Source organism: Pleurodeles waltl, chromosome 5 (assembly GCF_031143425.1).
Source record: "Pleurodeles waltl isolate 20211129_DDA chromosome 5, aPleWal1.hap1.20221129, whole genome shotgun sequence".
Classification (NCBI taxonomy): domain Eukaryota; kingdom Metazoa; phylum Chordata; class Amphibia; order Caudata; family Salamandridae; genus Pleurodeles; species Pleurodeles waltl.
The window spans coordinates 1,731,161,860-1,731,181,396 of NC_090444.1; the positions used below are offsets into that span (position 1 = coordinate 1,731,161,860).

The 19,537-nt window shown below is 42.7% G+C and overlaps 1 protein-coding gene across 2 annotated transcripts in view; it reads left to right on the forward strand.

Annotated features, from left to right (window-relative positions):
• LOC138296715 (cytochrome P450 2K1-like) overlaps positions 1–19,537 on the forward strand; it is a 271,693-nt gene that overhangs the window by 67,682 nt on the left and 184,474 nt on the right. For both annotated transcript variants that reach the window (XM_069236115.1, XM_069236113.1), the window contains exon 2: positions 4,036–4,198. In XM_069236115.1, the coding sequence (XP_069092216.1) occupies positions 4,036–4,198 (163 nt within the window). The remainder of the gene's footprint in view (positions 1–4,035; positions 4,199–19,537) is intronic.

A 19,537-nucleotide genomic window follows, 5' to 3' on the forward strand; every position in this document is an offset into this window, starting at 1 on the left:
AAGCAGTGGTTTCAACACAAAAAGGGATCAAGAGGAATCAACAACGATCTCCAGAGACACTGCAGTGGTTCTGCGATGGTGGAATGTACACAGCAACATGTCACAAGGAAGGCTGTTTTCTCTTCCACCTCCGGTGAACACAGTCATAATGGATGCTTCCACTTTAGGGTGGGGAGTTCATCTGGGGGACCTGGAGTTCAAGGGCCTTTGGTCTCCAGTAGAACAGATGTTTCACATCAATCTGTTGGAGTTGGGGGCAATACGTCTGGCTCTCAAGGCCTTCCTCCCATCCATTCACGGTCAGTAAATTCAAGTCTTGACATACAATACTACTGTGATGTGGTATATCAACAAACAGGGAGGAGTAGGGTTGTATCTTCTCTGCAGAGAGGCTCTGCAGCTGTCGTCCTGGGCTCAGGACCATCTGAATTGCGTAGTGGCAAAACATTTGGCCAGAGTACTGAATGTACGTGCGGACAGTCTCAGTCGGCGCTTTTCAGCCGATCATGAGTGGCGTATTCATCCGGAGGTAGTTCTTCACATCTTCCAGTTGTGGGAAATGCCTCGGATAGACCTGTTTGCCACTCAAGAGAACGTGCACCGCCCGTCGTTCTGCAGCCTTCATTATCTGATGCAGGGGGCATTGGGGGACACGTTTCAGTTGAGCTGCAGCAACCGGCTTCTTTACGCGCTTACCACCATACCTTGGATTCCGTTTGTCTGAGGAAGAGTCACAAAGACCGAGCCCAAGTCATATTAATAGACCTGGATTGGCCTCAGCGAGAGGTGAAGACCTACTTCACCTCTCCCTGTGCCCTCTGCTCCATCTCCCTCACAGGGCAGTCACAGTGGCAGGTTCTACACCCCCACCTCCAGAACCTGTACATTCATGCCTGGAGATCGAAGGGGGCAATCTGAGTTATTTTTTCTCCTGAAGTGGTGGATGTCCTTTTATTGGCCAAATGACGCTCCACCAAGCCTGTCAGTGCTGGCAGATGGGCACAATTTGTTAGTCGGTGTGAAGGAAGACACATAGACCCTTTAAAGGCCCATTTGTCTGATGTTTTGGGATTTTCTCTATCCTTAGCGCAACAAGGGTGCACTGTGGCAACAGTAAAGGGCTATCTCGCTGCACTGTTGGCTTTTATTTGTCTTCCTGATCAACCCTCTATGAGTCCCCTATAGTTCTTAGATTCCTTAAGGGTTGAACAAACAAGTTTCCTCCTTCCCCACTCGCTATGCCTCATTGGTCTGATGTTAACTTTTTGATGGGTTCATCATTTGAACCAATGCATAGTTGCCCATTGAGGCTCCTTACTTTTAAAGCAATTTTCTTAATAGCCATCACATTTGCTAGACATGTGAGTGAGCTGCAGGCTCTTAGTGTAAAACCCCCTTTCGCTACCTCTCATGCGGGTAAGGTGGTTTTGAGAACCTGGGTTGCTTGCCTGCCTAAGGTAGTTACACCCTTGCATCTGGGGCAGACCCATCGAAGGAAGAGGAAAGTCTGCATCGCCTGGATCCAAAGAGGGCTCCTCTGTTGAGAGGACCAAGGATTTCAGAACTGCTGAGCAGCTCTTTGTTGGCTACGTGGGCAAAATGAAGGGCAAAGCTGCCCTCAAGAGGACTCTTTTAAGGTGGGTTATTCTATGCATAAAGATTTGTTATTCACTGGTAAGGAAGGATCCACTGGAGGGCATTAGGGCTCATTCAACCAGAGCTGAGTTAGCCACTTCCGCTTTAGCCAGGGGTGTGCCTGTTGTTGACATTTGCAAGGCAGCGACTTGGGCTTCCCTCCCCACTTTTGCAAAACATTATTGTTTAGACTCGGAAGTGAGAAGAGATGGCCATTTTGCCCATTCTTTTCTCCAAGTCTTCTTGGTTTGACCAGTCAGGCACCCTCCTTCGGCTGCGGGACTGCTTTGGGATTCTCCTCATAAGGTGAGGAATCCACAGGTAGTTGTATCCAGCATAAAGAACAAGTTACTTACCTTTGGTAACGCTTTTTCTGGTGGATACAGTAGCTACCTGTGGATTCATCATAGACCCACCCGCCTCCCCATTGCCTGTCTGGTCATACCAGCGGTAGTTTAGGTTGTATTATTCTTGTATTATAGAAAATATTTGTACATATTATTTATATAACAAATGCTTATTAGATTATGTATATATCCAATATATAATGTATGTATATATAACATTTTTAATATATATATTGAGTTGCACATGTTGTGCTTGTGATGTCGATATTCACTCGCTCACCTCGAAGTCATGGTAAAAAAAGTGGATGAAACTGACGTCAGCAGGTCGCAAAGGACTTCTTATGGGTCAGATGACGTCAAATGGAGTCAAGTGCAGAGCCGTGCTATTATGACGTCCTCGTCGACGAGGAGAGCTGGAAAGAAAAGCTTCTGTTGAAAGCTGGCGCATTGGGAGAATTCATATGGTAGCTACTCTATCCACCAGAAAAAGCATTACTGAAGGTAAGTAACTTGAACTTTGTGACCGAAATCTGGTTGTGAGAATGTTGATAGTTCACCAACACCTCAATGGAGATTGTAATACATTTCAAAAAGACTTCATTGGGATCCTTCTCCCTTTGTGAAGTAAAAAAAAAGTTTGTTGAAGAGTAGACAGAGGTCCAGGGACCCACTGTTAACTCTTAAACGGACCAAAAATATAGAGGTTTCTTTTTTAACAGTCCATTTTTCCATGTAAAAACATTTTTTGTTTTATCAAAAACCAATCACAGGCACGTTTATCTGCTGACCCTAACTGGTCACCGTCCCTGTGATTTTCTTTAGTCATAGTGAATTGCAGTTTGCAAACTACCTCATTAATATTCATGAGGTAGTCAGATTCTTACTAATTTAAGTTCAGAAACAAGACCCAAACAATTTAAGATGAATAATCAAGTTGATAAAATGTACACGTGTCTAGCTGCTTGCCACAGAGATGAACAATAAAAGGGGAATGAGAAAAAGGGTTTATTTATTCAGAAGTATGTCACTTAGAGTAACCTATGAGACAGTTTTTTGTAAAAAAAAAAAAATCTAAAATTGTCTAGAGGCTTGATTTAGCATTTTGAATTCATGTGTTTTAAAAACAGACCAGTGGCAATAAGAAATTTGGAGTACATGTGCCAGTTACACAAGAGAGAGGTTCATGTTTAATAAAAATCAAATGCAGTTGTACAGGCCACTAAGCCCAACTTGTGCTTGACCCAAGTTATTTTGCCAGAGAATGAAAGGCAGTTTAGAAGTCCACAAGAAGGCTCAGCCAGAAGAACAGGCCCGAGACTGGTGAAATCCAAATACAGGGAGCAGAAAAAGCAAACCATTTTGCAATTTTAAAGTGGAGAGACAAATAAATCCCTTCTATCAAGATGAAATACCTGAATCTGTTGTTACAGCATCCACTTGAGCTGGTGCAGCTGGCAATGTCCTTGTTTAGCAGGGAATAGTAAATACATTTAGAATAAGGACGTTATTTCTTATTACCTTGCAGCAAACTCCTTTACTCATTCCCCTTCTTTCTCAAACCATGGCTTATATCCCTCTTACCCTCCCTGTTGGCACCTCTTCTGCTACACACATCACTCCCTCCCTCTTAATGAGGCTTGATCTTCAATAGTGTGGCTGGTGGCTTGGAGGATGTATAAGAATATAATTGTCAGAAATATTGTGTGACATAAATATTATGTTCTAAATATTGTTTTAAAATTGTCATGTTGGAGTGTCTGTGATTAGCTCCAGTGAAATATATTTGGACATTCTCATACTATACCAGGATTGATATGTGGAAACTGTTGCTTATTTAGTCAAAGCAATGCCAGCCTGGTACCTGGCTTGTGAGATTTTGGATTCTCATTTAATAAGGAATTTGATGACTGCAACAAATGGACAAGGGTTTGCTGGTAAACATCCAGGGTCTTATGTCCATGATATTTGTTATATGTAGCAAGTTCTTAATACATAAAATAAAACTTGTGACTGTTTTTCAAAAATTTGAAATTGTTCTTTTTTTGCATTTTAGTTATACAAGGAATATGGACCAATATACAGCGTTCAGATGGGAAGGAAGAAATATGTTGTCTTAGCAGGTTACAAGACTGTGAAGGATGCTCTCATAAATCACGCAGAAGAATTTGGGGAAAGAGAAAGAATCCCTATATTTCAAAAAGCGGATGAAGGCCATGGTAAGGACATTCTACTACCATACTACTAGATATTAAAAAATCACCCCTGCGGTTTTAACATATAAGAAGAAGAATTTGTCTAAATGTAGTAAAGAACACCAGAATCAGAAAATGTGCACCTACCTTTGCATGAGCGAATATGAAGATTCTACTATTTTATTTTGCTTTACTTTGAAAAACAGTAATATAATATCAGATCACATTTCAAAATATTTATGCAATCATTGACACTTAATGATGTCTACCATGAAAGAAATAATAAAAGAAATAATAACAAAAGAATAAACAGGGAACACAAGAGCATCTTGAATTCCATTTATCTATATATAATTATATCTATCCGCACCCTTACATTTAAATATATTCACACACACATACACCCAGACAATTTTACATCACTCATTAATGTGCTACTGATTGCTCGGCTCGTATAAATGTTTACCCTTTCTAAGTTTCTATAATCGTGAATAATATACCAGAGCTTATTGCATTCTCCTATAACAGCCATCAACAAATACAATGGGGGGGCATTATGAGTTTGGCAGACAGGAAAGGCCTGTGGTTACCGCCTTCCAGCAGGCCCCATTAGGAGTTTCCCGCTGGGTAAGTGAGCAGAAACTGTGTTTCTTTTCCGCGGGCCCAGCAGGAAACAGTCTGCAACATTGAAGCCGGCTCATAATTGAGCCAGCAGGAATGCTGCTGTGTGTAGGGTGCACCAGCAGCCGTCACAATGTTCACTGTCTGCAAAGCAAACAGTGAACAGCGTGACAGGGCAGGCCATAGGGCCCCCTGCACTGCCCATGGCAAGTGCAGGGGCACCCCTGGGCTCCCTGAACCCCGTCTCCACTAGCCTTTACATGGTGGGGCTACTGCCATGTAATCGCCAGCTTTGAAGGGACTCCTAATCCCCAGCGCAGTGCTCCTTGCAGCAGTTCCCTGGTAGATTAGGACCGCCAGCCCCTCCTGTTGAGAAAAGCTCAGCAGGAGTTGACGATCCAACCATGGCACAGCTGCCATGGTCCTAATGTTTCCTGTCAGACCATCACATTGGCAGCGGTACGACTGCCACTGCGGCCCTGGTATTCTTAAGACCGGCAGGGTCATAATGAGGTCCATAGTCTTTGTAACTAGAAACTGTTCTTCAGCAGGCCTTGCAATGTAATGTAGCAGTATATGAATACAGTCATTTTTTCTTGAACAGTTGCAAATTATTTTCACATTTATTTACCTTGTCCTTGTCACATCATTCAGTTTGTAGTTAGTCGAGGAAAAGTTTTGGTGAAACGTTAAACCCCATCCCTATTCTTGGCAGCTTTGGTTTAATATGACAACACTTGACATTTGCATGAGGCAACACATTTTCTCTAACAGAACTAAAAAAAAAAATCATTCTTGCATATAAATATATTGATTTTATATGAAGGTTTTAACAAGCATGAGTATTTAGTCATAAAGGGCCTCATTACCACCCTTATGGTCTTTAGACCGCCAGAGTGGTGGTGGCGGTCTGACCGCTGCAAAGAGCAGTGGTCCCACCGCTTTGGTGGCAGTCTGACCTCCACATTACAACCTCAGTGGTTGTGCCACAGTCGGACCTCCAGTTTACCTTTACAGGAGGGACTGGCAGTGCTGGCGGACCTAATCCTCCAGGGCAGCACTGCAAGTAGCATCGCCCTGGGGATTACAACCCCCCCTCCACCAACTTTTACATGGCAGTAGCACCACCATGTAAAGGCTGGCAGAGACGTGGTGCAGTGGGCCTGAGGGGTGCCCCGGCACTGCCCATGCACTTGGCTGCCACAGATGCCCCTCTGCTATAAGTCCCTGTCTCCTTCTTTAGCTGTCCATTTGCAGTTGTGGAATATTTTTTTAGAATAACTGCTGCCCGTTCCCTAATTCGAGTACTGTCGTAGTAAGATGAATGTAGGTGGTTAGTCGAGCGCATTAAACACAGCTCCACTTCAAGATGGCCGCCACTGATGCTACTTCGCTATGTGTTCATTCTTATGAGGAGGACGCAGTTTATAGCTTTGTCCTACCTCAGCTGACCGCAAGCGTGGGATTTGTTCCAGTGATGCTGAATGTAAATGATATGAACACGTCAAACCGAGTACAGACAGGTTTGCTTTTTATGCAGAATAACACAAAGTTTGTAAGCGAGCTGTGACAGGATTATACTCAGGAGGACACAGTATCCCTTTATTAATGTAAGTCGCCAGAGCAAAGTTAGTGACAGATCAATTATTCCGATCAGTTTTGATTTAATTTGTTTTTGTACTTAGAAAGTGCAGATACTCATTTCTTAGGGTCTGGTCTAATTGGTGTTACATATATTTTGAATTTTTGCAGATTTTAGAACGGATCTAATTGAATTCTACCCATTCCAACATATGCCATTTTTGGAATATCCTGGCCTAAACAGGTAATGAGTGTTTAAAGACTCATGCTTTGGTTTTTTGGTCTCTATTTTTTATTTATTTTTGCTCTGGTAGCACTCTGATACATGGAGAAGTTATTCATGTATTGAGGGTAATCAATATGCTTCATATTTATCACCAAGGGGTATCTTTGGCTTAGTGACTTTCACTTTTTCCAGCACTAGTCACATGGGGCTCTATGAGGGTTTATCTGTTGCGATTAAAAAATGGATTTTAAGGTTTCTAAATCACTTAAGATTATGTTTCTTTTCTGTAATTCACCTTTTGTTTACTTACTAGGAACTTCTTTCTCCTGTGGTCCTGAAGAGGCCCATAATTATAAGGGGCCAAAACGCGTCGACCTTTTCCTTTTCAGAGATGTGGCTAGAATTGTTAAATAATACCTACAAGGAATGGCTTTGCCACACATCCTTTCAAAATATAAACAATAACATTTGCTTGATGTGACCATGATGCAACCATCTCTTTTGTGGATTAGTGTGTATTAGTAGAGATCATAACCACATTTTTCTGAGAGTGAAAGGACGATTGGAGTACATCTTTGATGAATTGAAACGGTTGAATAATTGTTTATTTATGTTGAATTTTTTTGTCTTTCATCTAGAAGTGCTTTCGACATGTCTAATATTGTTCTAATAGGCTATTATATAGACTGAATAAATATCATTAAACGAAGCGTAGAAATGTATTGTTTTTCCAGTAATTGATTAGAGGTTCACTAGTGTTCTGATGATGACATTCTTTCCTACTATTTCACCACATTTTCTACAAACATGCACTTGGGCAGTGCCGGTGCCCCCTGTTGCCACTCTGACTGTGGGAGTTTGGTGGATTGCCTTTTCCTTCCACAAAAGTCATAATGACCCCCAAAGTGCCTCTTTGTATGGGTACACACATAAGAATAGCAATTCGAACAACCCAAACATTTTAAAATATTAAACTTCATTGTTGCTGAACTTTTTAATTTTTAGAATGTCAAGTACCATTAATTCCTATATATTTATCTTGTCTACCTGTCTGTAAATGTGAAAAGAGGTGATTTCAAATAATTTCAGCTTTTAAAAATATTTTACACATGGTTTAGAATGCATTAACTCTCAATCTTGATATTTTATTTTTAAATACATTTAACTCTTCACTTCACTTCTGGACCTGGGGAAGGACTCTCAGAGGAATGCACTGCTGCCTAAGGCCTGCTCTGTACTTCAGAGGACTGCCCTGCTGTAACATATGAGGACTTCCCTGCTGCTTGAAGCCTGCTCTGTGCCTTTAGAGAACCGCACTGCTGCTTGAGACCTGCTTTCCTGCTTGAACCCATGACTTCCAGAGTAATTCCAAGGACTAGCTGAGTGGCCTCCTGATCAGCACCTCAGGAACAGGAAATCCTCCAACCATCTTGAACCCACCCCTGGACCCAGCCTGAGTGAGTCCTGACTCTCCAAGTCATGCCCCCTCAGTCCTGGACCCTTGAAAGTGGTGCTAAAGGTGCTTAGATAGTCCAAATCCAAAACCTGGGGTTTACAAAATGTTCTGCGAAAACATGTTCTGTGAACCAAGATGAACTGGTGACCTACCTGCTTGCCCATTAGCCCAAGGTGTGTTACCATTTGGCCTAACTTTGTAGCAGCTCCTGCACGTTCCTCTCTGCAGCAGCAACTCCTGTTCAGCAGCACCTCGCAGAAAAGGTATCCAGCCTTACGGAACCCTCATCGGTTACTGCCTTCAGCTTTGTCCCTCTAGAGATTTTCAACTCCTATAAAAGAGACTAAGGGCCTAATTCCAAGTTTGGCGGTTGGAAAACTCCAACCGCCAAACTCGCGAGGAGGAGGCAGCCTACATACCGGCTGCCTCCCCCCCCAGTCGTATTACGATGTTCCTGCTCAGCTGACCGGTGGGAACCTCATATTACGACGCTCCTGACAGACTGGCAGGAACAGTGCTACAATATTGGTCTTGGCACTCTTAAGGGAGCCAAGGCCAATACCGTAGCAGTAGAACACCCTCGGAATGCACACTGTCTGTAAAGCAGACAGTGCGCATTCCGAGGGAGCTGGGCAGTGGGGCCCCTGCACTGTCCATACTGTGGGAATGGGCAGTGGAGGGGCCCCCGGTGGCCCAGAGCACTGTGTTTCCACCATTCTTTCCATTGCATGGTCTCCACTCTGAAGAAGCTGGCGGAAACAGGAGTCGTAATCAGTACGTCAGTGCCGACGTGGCTGACCATGAGTTCGACTGCCGCCAGCCCATCTGGAGCCTTGTTCCAGACGGTGACGTCGGTCCCCTGGCAGTCCGACCACTAGGGTCATAATGTAGTGGTCGGACTGCCTGGAGTGCAGAGGTCGGACCATCACTGCGAGTCTGACGGTCCTTGGACTGTCAAACATAGAAATCTTCACTGCAGCTTTGTTCAGCACCTTCCCGACGATGATGCCTCCTCCTTACACCACCGGCTGCCTTGGCTTACTGAACTTTACCTTCTCAGTCATTTTTCTTGAAAACTTCTTCTAAGTCTGAAGGTAAGCAGAGACCAAGCTTAATCCACTTTGTGTATCCGAACCGCGCGCCATTACAGTTGCAATATCTTTCAACTTTGCTCCTGTCTCGCTTGACTAGATGTCCGGGGTTGACACTATGATACACTTTAAACATGAAAGATTCATAACTCTGGGTTAGAAATTGGGTTGTTGGTTGACTGGGGTGTTAGCTCTGATCATCTGAGGATGATATAAAGAGCTCTTCTAAAGCTCATTGCTATGTAATCTCAAATACCCCTAAATTTCACTCAAACAAAACTGCACACCATAGGCCAAAACTAAACTCTTAAGATAAATCTCTCTTAAAGATATTCAAAAAATCTAATATCTCTTTGTGATCAAATGTCTCAAACACGGGATATTGATACTTCAACCCATTTGCAATATAAATTCATCATTACAATGAGGTATGTAATGGAATATTTTCATCTTTGGGCCTATGACAACTTCCTCCCATGAATATCCAGGTAGGTTTCTACTCTCCAATAGCATTTGCCCTACCTTCATTCCTTTAGCACTACAATTACCAATTATACTCTAAAGATTCTCTTATCATGTTTTCAACTTTTCTGTCCAGCCCAGAGCACTAATAGCCACTGTTGGACCCAGTGCTTTAAATGGAAAAATAGAAGTGAAGGTACTCTGTAATAGAGTACCTGCTTGTTTCTGAGAAGTGCCGGTACTCTCCAATTAAAAGTATTAAGTTTTTCTTGAGATATGCCGGTACTCTCCCTCTCAAAATAAAAAAGTGCCGGTACTCAGTACCGGAGAGTACCGGCCCATTTAAAGCACTGGTTGGACCTAGTCCTTTTTGCAGGGTCATCTTCAAACTGGTTGCCTCCTTCCTCCTATTTTTTCTGACCAGTTTTTGTTAGCTTTAGGACTCTGGGTACTTTACCACTGCTAACCAGTGCTACAGTTCATATGCTCTCAGTGTAAATTGTGTTGTTGATTGGTTTATCCATCATTAGCAAATTTGATTTACTAGTAAGTCCCTAGTAAAGTGCACTAAAGGTGCCTAGGGCCTGTAAATCAAATGCTACTAGTGGGCCTGCAATACTGGTTGTGCTACCCCCATTAGTAGCCCTGTAAACATGACTCAGACCTGCCACTGCAGAGTCTGTGTACAGTTTTAAACTGTCGATTCGACTTGGCAAGTGTACCCACTTGGAAGGCCTAAAGCCTCCCTTTTTATACATGTAAGGCATCCCTAAAGTAGGCCCTAGGCAGTTCCATGGGCAGGGTGCAGTGCATGTTAAAGGTGGGACATGTACTGATGTGTTTTGCATGCCCTAACTGTGAAAGACTGCTAAATTTGGTTTCCACTGTTGCAAGGCCTATCTCTCTCATAGGTTAACATGGGGGCTGCCTTTAAATATCTTTATAGTGCAGTTTCCCTTTGAGAGCAGATTGAAATGTGGAGTTTGGGGTCTCTGAACTTTCAATTTAAAAATACATCTGTTAGTGAAGTTGGTTTTTAGATTGTTAGTTTGAAAATACCACTTTAAGAAAGTAGGCATTTTCTTGCTTAAAACATTCTGTGACTCTGCCTGTTTGTGGATTCCCTTCTGGGTCAGACTGACAGTTGGGCTGGTTGTGAATCTCCTCTAGACATTGGCACAAAGGGAGCTGGGGTGTAGCCTGCATATCCTGATGAGCCGCCTGAGTTAGAGTGGATAGAGGAGTGGTCACTTATACCTGAATGGGCTGTGCCTGCCCTCACACATTGCAGTCTCCAACCCCCTTGTGTGTGTCTGGGGCCTGGCCTGGGCAAGGCAGGATTTTGTGAACAAGAGACTTTCCTTTGAAGTATGGCTACTTCAAATGCAGAATTGGGTATAAGTATTGGACCCCAAAACCAAGACTTTAGATCACTTCTGGAACCAAGAGGAACCTCTGCCAACGAGAAGAGCTGAAGAGATGAGAATAAGTGCTGCCCCTGCCCTGCCTGTGACTGTGCTTTGTTGGACTATCCTGCAGTTGCTGCTTCTGCCTGGGAAGGGGGACAAAGATTGGACTTTGTTGTGCATTCTTTTTTTAGAAGAATCTCCAACGGCTTGGACTGATCTTTCCTCCTGTTTTGAAGTCTCAGGGCCATCAAAGACTTCCTCTGCCAGGACCTGGACTCTCTGCTGAGACTCCTGCCCTGCCAAGTGGTGCCCTATCCAGTCCCAGGGCCCTTGGAAGGTGAAGTTGGTGGAACCAAGGTGGGAATCCATGCACAGTAGCCGTGGGGGAAAAGATTTGATGCACCACCTGCAACGCGGCTGTAAAAATGACACACCAGCTGCATCGCGGCTGAGAAATTGGCTCGCCACCTGCATCGCGGCTGAGAAATTGATGCATCGCCTGCATTGCGGCTGGGGAAGCAATGCAGCACTCACTTGCGGCTGCTGAAATCGACGCAAGTCCCACGCATCGCGGTTCCTCATCCCAGTGTCGCCATATTTCACATGCATCGTCTCTGGGTGTTAAAATCATTGTGAACCTGCCAAGACCCAAGGTGCCCACCTGGAAATCGATGCATCGCTGTCTTGTGGGAGAGAAAAACTACGCATCGTCTACCCGACTATAAAAAAAAACGCATGCAGCTTTATTTGTGACGCAAACCATGTGTGTGACATCAACTCATCCACTGTTTTCTTTGGAGTAAGACTCTTTTTAGTTTGAAAATTCATAACTCTACGTGTGTATATTGGATTTTTGTCATTTTGGTCTTGCTTGATTTAGATAAATATTGGCTAGTGTTCTAAACTGGTGTGGTTTATATTTTGTACTGTTTTCATTGTATTACTGTGTGTTTTGGTACAAATACTTTACACATTGCCTCTTGTGCCAAGCTACCAAGCAGGGGTTATCCTAGGTGTGTGTCTTCCTTACTCTGACTAGAGTGAGGGTGCCTGCTTGGACAGAATGCATACTGACTGCCAACCAGAGACCCCATTTCTAACTTACTATAACATTTTTAGTTGAATTCTTGTGACCCGACTCCTGCCCCATATGCCATCTTTGATTTATATAGATCAAACTGGTTTTATTCCTGGGTGTAATATGCAGCTTAATATGCAGAGAGTAATCTCAAACCTGAACGATGATTTTTTTGATAAGAGTTTGGCTGCTGTCATGGCAATTGACATCAAGAAGGCCTTTGATAGTCTGAGATGGGAATTCTTATCAAGTAATGGGTCAAATGAGGTTGAGTCCTGGGTTCATTTGCTGGTTCAGGCTTCTCTACACAGGTCCCACGGCGCGGGTTCACACTGGCTGAACTGCATGTGAACCTTATGATGTGGGGCACTGAACTTGCAAGGGTGTCTTATTTCGCCTTTATTAGTCGCCATCGCAATGGAGCCGTGGACAGCTGTGCTTCTGTGGGGAGGTTTTACAGTTGCTGGTTCAGGCTGGACTTACCAGGAGCAATAGATTTATTGGAATGCTTTGGTGAAGTCTCCAGCCTGCATAATAATTATCAGAAATCCCATTTGTTCCCACTCTGGAGATGCCGCCCCTGCTCTGAACCTGCCGGGACTCACCTGGAGCCCTCCATGTTTTAAGTATTTAGGTGTAATAATATGCCATAACCAGAAGAATCTACTAGATGGTAATGTTGGGGCAGCCATTGGAGCTTTTCGAACTAGTATAACGTTTTGGACATTGCCTTTATCCGTGGCTGGCAGAATAGTGGTGGCAAAGATGGTGGCACTCTTAAAATTGCTTCATTTCTTCACCACACTGCCGTGGCTGATGCCTCGTTGGCTGTTCTGGGACCTAGAGGACCTACTTTTATAAGTGGTCTGGGGGACAAGTAGGCATAGGGTGGCACTAACAAAACTGCAGTGCCCTGTGGCGGAGGGAGGACTGGCGACACCTGACCTAGAGTCATATTACTTAGCAGCCCAACTGCCATGGTTAAACCAGTGGGTTCATTGCAGAATTAATCCAGAAGAAGAGAGTATCATTGGCTCACCGCCTGACTTGTGGGACTTATTGCGGGTCCTCTTGGTTCCCTGGTGACGTCTACATGCAGTCTCTCAGGAGCTTCTAGTAATACAGCAGTTCTGGTGACATTTTCTACAGCGGGTTCGTGTTCAGGTGCCTTATTTGCATGATTTGCCAATTAAGTGGTTGAAAATAGTGTCTCGTGTAGGAGTGTTGGGGGGATGAAGGGGTGGGCTGATTATGGGGTTAATGTGTGGGGGATTTGTACCTGGATGCAGTACTGATTGTGTTTGAAGACTTTGCTGAAGAGTTCGGTATATCCGGAGGCCAATTTGTGTTGCACAGGGCAGTGGTTGCCACAGTTAGGAATCACTGGGAGAATGGAGGTGCTGAATCTAACACACCAAGTGTGTCAGTTGCTCTGTACAATGTTGTCATGTAAAAGCGGCGACATGTCCATATTGTGCTATTCGTGCCGGTATTCCTATTTCCCTCACTGATCTGAAAGAGAAGTGGGAGACCGATCTAGAGCTTCAGATTAATGATATGGACTGGAAGAGGATCTTAGCACATATACCTGTTGTTTCTCGTAATGGCAGGTTTAAATTAATTAATTTGTATATTCTGTTTAGAGCTTACCTTACGCCTGGTGAGATCCATAGGTTTTATCCTAATGCTGTTGCGAAATGTCAAGATATGGTGAGATAGGGACAGAAATGTTCCATCTGATATGGTCCTGCCCATCCTTGGTGGAGTTTTAGGAAGCTGTAATGAACTGTGTTAATGGGATACCTTTACGAGCAATCTCTTGTACACCCTTGGCATGCATACCTGGGGGATACCTTCACCCCAAAAAGAGGATAACCGCTACTGAATTTATTGACTTAGCATTGATTCTGGCAAAGCAAGTATTGGCAGTGCTTTGGAAGTCGACACAAAGCCCTCGAATGATTAAATGGCGAGAAGAACTGGTTAAATGGGCTGGTCTTGAGAGTGCTGAAAAGAAGGCAGGGAACAATTGGCAGAGCTAGAGCATGGGAGCACCTTGTGGATTGCTTGTTGGCCCCGAATAATGACACATTGAATAGCTCCATGATTTCGCAGGATGATCTGGAGGGTGGTAATAACTAACCTTGCATGGATTGTCTTGGGTGGGTTTTGTAACTGCTGTGCTGAACTTTGAAGATGCTGACCACCGTGGTTCACTCCATATGACAGCTTACCAAGGGGTTACTGTAGGTGGGGTAGTTAGTTGTAGTTGTTTACTAGTTAGAAGCTGTAGTGGACTAATATGATTGTATATATTTTTCACTCAAACTGCACTTGCTTTTGCTTGTCATTTTTAACCTATTTATTTATGTACTTGCTTGCATGTCATTTTTTAATGTTTTTACTATGTACTGTTGCAGCACATTATTTGTCATGCATCCTGGCAGCTATTGTTTTATGTTTTTAATTGAAAACCATAACATTTTTGCTTAAATCGAAAATTGTTTGCTCATTGTTTCTATTTGCAACACTATTTCTTCCTTCACAGTTCTGTTTCCATCCTCCTTATTTCTCAATATACAGCACAGTTAAGTGTTTCATCTTCCCATGCCCATTTACCCACTTTAACATATGTTCCACTGTTTTCACTACTCCAAATACTTCCCGAGGTGGCAGCTCATCTTTTAACCACATTTCTTCTCTTATTTTGTCACTGTTACACTTCCATGTAAGTTGGTGTCTTATTCTTTCTTCTATTATCTAAAAATGCACACTCCTGCACTGATTCATCCGTATCTACCTTCTAAAATAATATCGCTCTAGGATTATGTTTACACATGACAACTAGTGGAGTTCGAATTTCGTAATACAAATCTCATTTGATGTCCTTTCCTCTTCAGCACTTAGATCACTTACATTTTCTTTTCTAAAACCTCAGGTACACTTTCTAGATCCTCCTTTTTCCATTTGGCCCAGTGAACAATAGGTTCACCTGGAACTGGAAGACAAAAAATCAGGTGGAGTATAATTTTGCATGGTTTCTGTTATAGGTAGTTATTATTTCCACAGATACTTTTTTGTATCTCATACCTTTTTCTTCCAATTCTGTTTCTAATGGCTAACTGGCTAACTCGAAACAACTAAGGGCCAGGTTTACTGAAGGTGTATTGCAGCTCAGTACAGCAATTTAGGTTGCTATGCTGCGCTACTCTGTGCCAACGGGAGAGAGCAGATCTGCTCCATATTTACAATGATATGGCACAATTCTACTCTCTCCTAGGGCTGGCACACTTGTGGCTGCCCAGTGCTAATGCAAGCGCCTCTGAGTCACATTGCAAGGGTGTCCGCATTAAGATTAGGGTAGTTTTTGGGCAGGAAGGGATATCTCTCTTGTAATAGTCCTTCCAAGTAATACCTAACCCCGGACTGCGTTGCGTTACTTTTCTTTTCACTAAATTAAGACAGAAAAATCCACACAAATTGGGTTTTGCATGGTTTAGTAAATATTAAAATATGCTTCAGTGCTGCATCAAATATAGTGACGCAAACCGATGCAGAATATTAGTAAATCTGGGCCTAAAATTAAACTCCTACTCTGGTAAATACCTTTGCACGATCACCTTTCCAGAGCCGTGTTGCCCTTCTTAATATGATCATCAAAATATTTAAGAAGTAATCTAAATATACTGCTAAACAATGTGATGGACTATAAAATGCATGTGTTGTATCGCTTTAGTTTACCTTTGTCCGTTTACCCTTCATCTGAACGTTTTTAACTGCACCTTGAATTTATTTCAGCTTCTATCGAGTTAAACCACTTGAAACCAAGCATATTGTTTTGCCATCTGAATGTTAACCATATTCACACACTTGCTGTTGCATAATGCAATATTACCTTGCCTGACACCAAGTCAGTGCCCATCATTGACATTCTCTGACTTACAGGCTAATGCTCTTTGAGATAACCCATTTGTTGTTGATGGAGCAATATTGCCTTGCTTGACTCCAAATCGGTGCCAGTGTATGACCTTTACCAAGAAACAAGAAGACACTTGGGTCCATATTTATAGGAAAATGACAGAGCGCAACGCTGCGCCAAAATTGGCAGGGCTGCGCTCCGTCATTTTTACAACGTAGGGATGCGCCGTATTTAATTGAGTAGGGCGCACCACTGTGTTGTCCCCTGCACTGGCACTAAATTTAGCTGCCAGCACCAACGCAGGCACCCTTGCACCATCAAGCAAGGATGTCTGTGTTGAGGGGTTTGATTGTTTGTGCAGGAAGGTGTCCCTTCCTGCACATAAACAATCACTAATGACGATTTGGCACTTTAGCGTGTGCTGCAGAATGCAGCGCACACAGAAGTGCCAAAGCCTCGTTTTGATATGATTGTTTATTTGCAGAAAGGTGTCCCTTCCTGCACATAAACAATCATTTCTGGCGCTTTTCTTTCGATGCGCTGAAGCACTCATAGAAAAAGCAAAAAACAAAGAGGAACAAAAGTATTCCTCCTCATTGCGCCTTGCTAACGCCACTACTGGGGTGCCGTTAGATTTTGGCGCTGCCTCAGGTTTACGAAATCTTGTAAATCTGAGGCAGCGTCAAAATGCAATGGATGTTGTTGTGACACACCCGTAGCAACACCCATTGCACTCCCCTCTGATGCAGAAAACTGCGTTGGAGGGGCCCATATTTACAAAGAAGCGTGCCACCACAAAAAGTGGAGTTACACCTCATTGTAATTATGGAGCAACGGTTAGCGCCACTGGAGAGTCACATAAAATGACGCTCCAGTGGCACTAGGGACTCAAATATGTCCCTTGATGATTTTACTATCCTTCTCTCGTTATGGCCACTTAATTTCTTACCTGAAATCAAGATAGTGCCATACAACATGCTCTAAGTGAACTTCATAATGTATTACATCAAATTGAGTTTTTCTGTACGCAACTTTAAAAGGTGCCATCAGCTGACTTTTTCAACTTTCACTGTTACTGTCACATGATCACTTGTTCTGACAAGATGATGTATCTATTTCCTGTGATATAACTATTCTGTATCTTTGTGTTTGCCTATTATTGTTTTAGTTTGGCTATAGTAATCTGCTCCCCCACATTTATTAGGTTATTCTTACTACTTATAGTGGATAGACTTGCATGATTTGTTACAAAGATAGGAAAGTGGTTGTGGCTCGCTGCATTCTGAAGAGCAATACAATGAAAAACTATACTAGGAGCTGAGATCAACCATGATGCTCACGAAGAATATGTGGTTGCTTTATACTTCATATATGATTTTTAAAAACCCAAGTGAGTGATCTGATTATTGCTCAATAATTTAATAATGGCAATAGTGTCCTTTCTCTGGTGAATTGAGACTATAACTCTAAAGCCAGGGTGGTCCAAATGCAGGTGAGGTATTACAAACACTCAAAAGGGGATGGGAAGTTCCTTGCAATAAATCTGACTTCTGGCAATCTCTTGGGGTAGCATTCCAACTCATCCTTCTTTTACCCAACATGCCACCTCAGATCAGAATTACAGTGTGCACATCAGTCTTGGTCCTGCTCCAGTGGGAACTGTCCAGCCAGAACTGCCAAGCCAGGTCCTCTCTGAACTACAACACAAGCAACCGAAGACCAGTTTCAGGTTGATTGGAACTCCTCAGTTGGGCTTAGCTTGGTTCCAGTAGCACAGTGAGCAAGGCACCCACGTCTGGGCATACACTTGGCCACTTAGGGCTGTGCATATAACCCTCAAAACATGATGGGAGGATGCTTGCAACAAATTTAACCACTGGCAGTTGCTCGGAGTAGATTTCCAATCCATCATTCTCTTGCCCACCATTCCAACTCAGATTCCTATTACCCCACAAAAAGGTATTCACTGAGCATGGGAATTACCTAATATTCCTAGTTTTCACCTTGGGCCTCACACACAAAGCTGGTATTTAAAGACCTTAATTCTGCGTGTTTCTTCTTTGGCCTTTTCTTGTGGCAGGTTTGCTATGCTATAACCAAACCAGTGAAACCAGCAGGAGCTGTAATAATAATATCACAATTTGGAATTTTGATCCCTGTGCAAGCGCCTCTTTACAATGAGACTGGAGAATAACCCTCCAAATGTATTAAGGATCTTACTCCTATTGCAACATATATTTGGAATTCCTGTAGATATGTTGATGTTGAACTAACAAGACTCATTAACTTATCTTTTGTTGAAGTATCTCTGTTATGAATCCAACACAGCTATTTTCTCTTTCCATTGTTCCCTAGAAATTCTAGGTATTGAGGATAATGATTGTTGATTGTATATTTCATCCCACATATGTCTTTAAAAGGGAAATCAATCAATAAAAGTAAAAAAAACATAGACATGATAACAGAGGCGCTGACCTAGGGCAATAGGTTACTTGATGTTGTGGTGCTGGAGCTTTAAATTAAGCCATCAAATTAGCTTATCTGTAGAAAATCTTAACTATTTCTGGCTGTGACAAAAGCTTGGCACCCCAAGACACAATGTACCTCCTAACACCAGATTATTATATTGTAGCTGTAAGAAATTAGGTTGTTGGTCGACCTGGTCAGCCCTGGGCAAGCACCAACCACAATCCTTGTCAGGATGAGACACAAACCCACCTTAAATTAATCTGTGCTGAACTGTCTGGTAGCTTAGCACAAAGCAGACAGGCTTAACTTAGAGGCAATGTGTAAAGCAGTTGGAGGTGAATCTTATGCAACCACACCAACTACTTTCCATTGAAATGCCAAGACACATCTGAAAGTGGCCAGCTGATCCCATTTTAATGCAATGAGGCATGTAAAAGAAAGTGTGGATGTGCAAAAGGCTCCATTTTGGTTATCAGATTTTTATGGGTTGCATGCACATTGCATATTTGGGCTCAGAGTGTCCTAGGGGACATAGATTATTTAAAACTCAATATATATATATATATATATATATATATATATATATATATATATATATATATATTGTTGGAAAATGGGTTATTGGTAGGGCAGGTAGATACCTACACCTAGCAACAAGCCACAAACCTCCACAAAAGTACAGTTAGGTCTCAGTAAATTAATCCCAGCTCTACCCTTGGTAGCTTGGCATCGAGCGTCAAGGCTTAACTTAGGAGACAAAGTGTAAAGCATTCAAATATCACACAACAGTAATTAAATAAAACACAGGAAACAGTTTAAAAATCCAAAACCAATTTATAAAAATGGCTTATATTTTTATCTTTAAAATGACACAAAAACGATTAAAATCGGTTCAGGGGAACCGGAGATATGAATTTTTAAAGTATTATTATTTTCTAGCGCATAGAAACAAAAAGCGCCAATCGGGTCATCTGGTTGCACCAGGACCGGGACAAAGTCAAACTTTCAGGCCGACCGCGATGGAGCCCTGCTCGGCTACAGGTCGCGGGAA